The sequence below is a fragment of the Salvia splendens genome, chromosome 5, assembly GCF_004379255.2.
Source record: "Salvia splendens isolate huo1 chromosome 5, SspV2, whole genome shotgun sequence".
In the NCBI taxonomy this organism is placed as follows: domain Eukaryota; kingdom Viridiplantae; phylum Streptophyta; class Magnoliopsida; order Lamiales; family Lamiaceae; genus Salvia; species Salvia splendens.
In genome coordinates, this window is record NC_056036.1 from 35564939 (window position 1) to 35572368 (window position 7430).

Below are 7430 nucleotides of genomic sequence, written 5' to 3' on the forward strand. Positions count from 1 at the left end.
GGTTGAAGCAGAGAGTCGCAAAGAAAAATGGATTGTGATTTGTGAGTGGGACAGAGAGTCGCTATGAAAAACTAATTGAGTTGATTATTACTACAAGGTAGTCAAGGAAGGGTGCTTTCATGATATTGTTTGTTACACATATCATTTTCAGGGGACAAACCAAATGTTGAATCATTCAACTGGGCTACCAATCTCTCTGTTTACTTTAAAAGCCTTTATTATTCTTAGAAGTTTCAGATCATACCTGTCCAAATCCACCTCGCTGAAACATGAAACACGACACACCCGGTGGGTCCTGTCCTGGGTTGAATATCCCCCAAACCACCTGCTGCTTCCCGATTCGACGACCTGCATTTACTTGCTACAACATAGAGTGCTTACCAGTATAAGTAGGACTAACATTAGGGCTGCCTGCAAACATCTGGTAGTTAATCTTTATAAAGTACGGTAATTAAACGATGCTAAGCGATCATTTACTAATGGGAATGGTATGTCAGACGAAACGGATGATGGCCGACAATTACAAACCAGCCACATGCGACTCCAGTTATATATTCAAGTCACCAACATAACATAATGCAGTAAAAGTGTTACTTCACAAGAGGAACAAGTGTGTTCGAGTCACATTAGGTGTCAGGGTAGAAACAAAAAATTACAAGGCAAGATTTCTCAATAGAAGAACGATCACAACACACTAACACAGACATGAAAAAGCTAGTGTATGGCATTAGACAAGACCTTCTAACAGATCAACATTCTGGATCCTTTTTAACTCTGCCAGAAGTTACATTAATACTCCTACGGCAATATGGGCAGTCTGCACAAGTCCGAACCCAGGGGTCCAAGCAACAAAAATGATACCTGTGCCCGCACGGTAGACATATCAGCTGATCTCCCACCAAGAAACTCTCCAGGCATATGCTGCACTCTCTCGATGCCCTAGACACGTGCTGTTCGTCACTTTCCTCTGTGACACAGAATATCTCGACCGGCAAACAGCTTAATGCCTCTTGAGTAAGTCCTGGAGGCCTCTTGTTCAGATGCTGGACAACTGAACTGGGTAAGGGAGCCGCTGCTGCAAGCCACTCCCTAGATATTTCTGTTTCCCAATCCCCAGCATCCACGAGCCTGAAGTCATCCCCCATTGCATAGTCACTATGTTGGCTACTAGATGAGTTCCTGTTACTCCGCCTATACAATGAAGCATAGTAACCAATTAGAAAGCCACTAATACAAACTGTAAGAAACAAAATTCGCTTTAATGGTGTGAGGTCACCAAATTAAATGACATGAAAGGGCTTCAAGAAGGTTAACACTTAAAGATGTAAATGGGCTAGAATCTCAAATCATGAATCAAAAGTTAAGTGTCCTTACGAACATACATTTTCAGCAGAATAAGAGTTGTTGTGGAGTAGAAGGAATAAAAAATACAGAGAAAAAGTTCGGGAACATAATTATGCAATAGTAAGGTTTAATGACTAGTGTGCAAACAATTAGTTGACACAATTATGAGTTTTACAGTTTACTTTAGTTGACACAAATAATGCTGAGGGTGGGGTTTCAAACATCTGAACTAACCTGCTACCAGAGAGTGTAACACCTCTCAGTCGTTGCAGAAGTCTTTCCCTAGCAAGCAGCACGGCTCCAGGAAGCCTGTCATTCCCACTTAATGACAGCCTATCTTGTGGATTAAATTGAGGTTCAGGATGGATAACATTTCCTGGAGAAAACAGGTGGTTGCCATCTTCAGGTCGAACCGTTTCACGTTCCTGTTCATAATGAAAGGATATGACAGCCAATGGTTCAGAAAGGTTTCTCCTTGAGAAGTATTTCTACGGTAGATGGAAAATTTTACACATAAAAAAAAAACCAACACTAGGAGGCACTGATAATATCATACTATAACAATAGTCACTATTGAGCTATTGAAACAGATTAAATGAATATGTTCTATATCCCACAACCACTCAACCAGATTATTGTTTTGGCATATACAGAGTAAACATTTCACAGTATTAAATAAATGTAGAGCAGGAAAATTCCAAAGTTTAGAATCAGAGCATGCCATATAAACAGCTATTGCTTGCAAAGTGAAATTAAGGAATTGGAAAAGAAATTGCTGAAATCATGCGCAATTAGTGTGTTTTCGACCCACATCCCAACCTATGGTCCAATCTCCGAAATCAAAGTGAGATTTCACTAGAAGACAAGCAGGTGAACTCATGCGCAATTAGCTATCCTTGCTCTGTATTTGACTGGTGCGTATAGAGGTTTGCGCGACGATAAGCACTTAAACAAGAAATGGCAATGCTCAATCTCAGGGCTCTATGCTACTAACTCCAACCGCAACATACTCCACAAACTTAGCCCTAATTGTTACATGAATTGCAATAATCGCAACGAAAGGTAAAAGAAATACTCACCGGAGGTGGATGAGAAGAGCGATGAAACGAGGTCTGGCGCGGGTGATGAAGAGAGCGGCGCAACGGATTGCAGCCGTCCGGATCGAAACGATCTCGGCGGCTGTGATTTCCTCCGACAGTGTTGCTGTTGTTGCGGCGGCGGCGATTGATCCAGAGAGGCGGCGGTGGAGAGCCCAAATCCGACCCAACGCCAAATGAATCGGAATGACGCCCAATTCGCGACCTCCGCTGGTAGAAAAGCTCCGAAGCGCTCGTCATGCAACTCCGATTAGCAGCAGATTTCCAATGGAAAAACAGTTATGGCAGTTGAAGATTGAAGTTTGAGAGAAATTAGGTAGATTTGAGGTAAGAGAGGAAGTTTGGGGGAAATTTTGGGGGCATCCAATTCTAATCTCACTTTTGTTTTGTCTTAAAATCTATCACTGGCTACTGTTACAACTCTTTTAGCTTTAATTCAACATGAAATAATAAAAAAAGCATAGCATAATTTGTGTTACATAACTTTTAATAAATTTATTTTGATTTGAATAGCTAAAAATTGATACTATTAACTACTCCAACTTCAACATCAAACTAAATAAAATAGAAAATTGAGCATTAACTAATAATTTATAAAATTAATGATATTAATAATAATATAACTTCATATACTCCATCTGTCCCGCTTTAGGAGTTCCGATTGAGTCGGGCACATGTTTTAAGAAAGTGTTTGAGTGCGTAATAAATAAATGTTGTAATGGATGTTAGGATTCATTTTTAATTGAGTGTGTAGTAAATAAATGTTGTAGTGGATGTTAGATCCACTTTTACACTTTTTACTTACTTTATATGCATTTGTATTAGTTTATCCCAATCGGGACTCCTAAAGTGAAACACTCAAAATTGATTAACCGGGACTTCTAAAGCAGGATGGAGGGAGTATAAAATAAAAATAACTAACATTCAGGTGGATTAAATGGAAAATCGTAAGCGACAATGATGCTAAAAATATGTAATTAGCAGTTTAGCACTATTTCCATTCAAACGTTGAAACAAAAACTTTAATTCACTCCTCTAAAATCAAACCTCTATATGTATTGAATGCGCGAGATGGTTTAGATTTCACAGACACAGAGAGACGTGTCGTTAATTAAGTCTGTTTGATTTGATTAAAACGTGTAATTAACTTATTATGCTCATTGACTTTAATAAAACTATCAATAAATGACGCAGTAAATTATTTTTGTTGTTGTTACCTGCATCTAGCAAACGAAACATCAATTTCATTTATTTCATTTGGACAGGTGAAGATTAAGTAATTTTAGTTACTTATGATTAACAATTTATTTTATTCTTATATTATTATTTTCTATTTTTAATATACTACTTTTAATATTATATCAAAATGACTTCCTATAAAGTTAATAGCTATTATACTAGTAGTATATTTTTGTGTATGCTTTTAGTAACATTTTTAGTCGACATGTCCGGATATAACCTTAGAAATTCTTTGTATACTTTTGTTTTAAATATGAATAATTTAACACAATAGAAATGGATGTTGGATGTATTGATATGGGTTGTGTACAGAAAGAGAGGACGTTTGGGATTTCAGGGTTTGTTTTTCCTTCTCTTTCCATTTAAATGTTCAGATAACTGCTTCGATTTCTTTATTCGCTATACATGATTAGTGATACGACGAGAGGTCGTATCTGCACGATCAGAGGGTGGTTCCGTAGAGGGAGGTTCGTTCGCGGAGGTTTTCTCCGTCAAGAAGCCGCCGTCCACTAGGGTTTTGGAATGATTAATTTGCAAAGAAAGTAAATAGCATAAAAATAAAAGATAACTGTATTTCTTGAATGATTAATTCAAAAGATAAAAGAGGCTCCTATTTATAATAAGAATAACCTAACTTAATGATCAAGAGATATACTAAATCAATAATATATGAAATAATAGAGATACGAGGATATTATGTAAATATACTCGTATCAATTATCTTAGCTTTACGTTTCACATAATAATTATTCTCCAACAACTAGTACTACTTACTATACTAGCTCATGGTTTGTAACTGCATTTTGGTGTGTTTCATAATAAAGTTGCATCTCAAATGCACTGAACAAACTCATATCCCAAATCTCTAAGCCTCATCATCTAAAACTTCTCCCACGAAAGAAGGTGGAACTGTTGAAGTTTGGCAAAATTTTGCCATCCCACATCGGTGGGGAGTAGATAGTTTGGGGGTGTGGCTTCCTATAAAAGGAGCTCACCCCCCCTATGTAAATCATCCTCAAATATTTTATTCTCTTCTCCGTCTATATATAAGCAGGCTTTGCAGAGGGTGCTCGGAGACGTAGGCAATTTGGCCGAACTCCGTTATCAAAGTCTCGGGTGTGTTCTTTCTTTATTATTTATTTTGTTCCGCATTTATTTCTGGGTTTATTTTCTGTTGGGATATTGTATTCAATATTATTTGGGGGTTTGGTAGTAGTGTTTTGTACGGTTCTTTTGAGTGTTTTTATATTGTGATAAATACACCGACTGATAAATTCTGTTAGGAATCTGGTATTTAAGAGGGATAGTGTCCCCGCCAGTCTTTCCAAAGAATTTATTTGGAGAAGTAATTTTATCGAGTAGACCCCATTGGGTTAACTATGAAATTACAGAATCGGTTCATTTCACTATTTGAGAGAAAATTACCCTGTTTTCTCAACAAGTGGTATCAGATCCAAGGTTCGTCCTTGGTTCTATTTGTTTGTAATATTGAATACTTTATTTTGAGTCTGTAATGGCGGGTAATGATCAAGAAAACAAGGCTAGTTCTTCGTCATCGTGGTCGAGGTTTCCACTGTCAAATATGAAATTGACGGTGGAGATATTTGACGGTACTGGCCATTTTGGTATGTGGCAGGGGGAGGTTCTAGACTCTCTTTTCAAGTAGGGTCTTGACATTGCCATTGAAGAAAAGAAACCAGAAGATATAGATGATAAAGATTGGAGTACCATAAATCGGTTAGCTTGTGGAACAATTCGATCGTGTCTGTCCAGGGAGCATTAGTATAGGGGTGGGTCGATACGATATATCGTATCGAAAACGTTGTATCGTATATCGTATCGAAAATATCGATATGAAAGAATTTCATATCGTTATCGTATCGAAAGTTTCGATATATCGAATTTCGATATATCGAACTTTCGATATGGAGGATATCTATATCGTTATCGTATCGATATTTCGATATATCGAAAATATCGATATATATCGTATATTCGATATATCGAAAATATCGATATATATCGTATATTCGATATAAACGATAAATCGTACCGAAATTCGATATATCAAAAATATCGATATATATCGCACCGAAATTCGATATATCGAAAATATCGATATATATCGTATATTCGATATAAAACGATATATCGAAAATATCGATATGTATCGTATATTCGATATAAAATGATATATCGCGATATAAGAAAATTCATATCGTTATCGTATCGAAAACCTACGATACGGTATCGTTTCGTATCGAAAATTACGATATATCAAAAATCCGATAATTTTTCGATATTTTTCAATACGATACGAGCGATATATCATTTTTTCGATATTTTTCCCCAGCCCTACATTAGTATGCTGTCAAGAATGAGACTTCTGCACATAGATTGTGGAAAACACTGGAGGACAAATTTCTGAAGAAGAGTGGTCAGAATAAGCTCCTTATGAAGAAAAGGTTGTTCCGATTTGAATACCGACTAGGTACCACTATGAATGAACACATTACTTTGTTTAACCAATTAGTAGCAGACATGCTAAATTTAGATGTGAAATTTGAGGATGAGGATCTGGCATTGATGTTGTTGTCGTCTCTACCTGATGAATTTGAACATATGGAGACCTCATTACTCCACGGTAAAGAGAATGTGTCTTTAGATACTGTATGTTCTGCTTTGTATAGTCATGAATTGCGAAAGGCAGATAAAATGATAGGCAAAGCAGTTACAGATGAAGCATTAGTGGCAAGAGGTCGTCAACAAGGCCGATCAAATGAGAGAAGAGGAAGGTCCAAATCGAAAAGGCTAGTTGCCAAAGATGAGTGTGCTTTCTGTTATGAGAAAGGACATTGGAAGAAAGACTGCCCAAAGTTGATGAAGAAAGAAAAGGCTTCGCAAGATGCAAATGTTACTGAATGCAAAAATGATGCGGAGTCAGATTGTTCTTTGACGGTTTCACCCTCAACATCGCATCCAGACGAGTGGATATTGGATTCAGGTCGCACCTATCATATGTGTCCCATCAGGGAGTGGTTCTTTGATTTCGAAGAACTCAATGGCAGACTTGTTTACATGGGAAACGACATTCCATGTAAGACAGTCGGGATATGCTCAATCAAGCTACGGAATCAGGATGGATCCACCAGAATTCTAAAGGATGTGCGGTACGTGACCCAGTTGAAGAAGAATCTCATCTCATTGGGGGCCTTAGAATCTAAAGGCCTAGTCGTAATGATGCGAGATGGAATTCTTAAAGCAACTTCAGGAGCATTGGTGATGTTGAAAGGGGTGAGGAAGAACAATTTGTATTACTATCAAGGTAGTACAGTTGTTGGGACAGTAGCAACTGCAACTTCGAGTAACAAGAAGGATGCAGAGGCGATGAAGCTTTGGCATTTGCGATTGGGACATGCTGGTGAGAGATCATTGCAAATTCTCGCCAAGCAAGGATTATTGAAAGGTACGAAATCTTGCATATTAGAGTTTTGCGAGCATTGTATTCTGGGAAAACAGCGAAGAGTGAAATTTGGCACTTCAATCCATAATACGAAGGGAATTCTGGATTACATGCACTCAGATGTGTGGGGACCTGCCAAGACTCCGTCACTTGGGGGTAGACACTATTTTGTCACCTTTGTTGATGATTTTTCAAGGAGAGTTTGTGTGTACACTATGAAGAGCAAAAATGAAGTCCTTGGGATTTTTCTGAAATGGAAAGCTTAAGTTGAAAATCAGATGGGGAGG

The 7430-nt window shown here is 37.7% G+C and overlaps 1 protein-coding gene across 1 annotated transcript; it reads right to left on the minus strand.

The window, feature by feature from the left end:
- Positions 1 to 569: 569 nt before the first annotated feature.
- LOC121801906 (probable E3 ubiquitin-protein ligase RHY1A) lies at positions 570 to 2831 on the minus strand. Its single transcript, XM_042201367.1, has 3 exons — positions 2424 to 2831; positions 1579 to 1769; positions 570 to 1191 (listed from the first exon to the last, which is right to left on the minus strand). Exons 1-3 carry the CDS (start codon positions 2679 to 2681, stop codon positions 750 to 752), a joined length of 891 nt encoding a protein of 296 aa, XP_042057301.1. The 5' UTR covers positions 2682 to 2831; the 3' UTR covers positions 570 to 749.
- Between the last annotated feature and the right edge of the window lie 4599 nt (positions 2832 to 7430).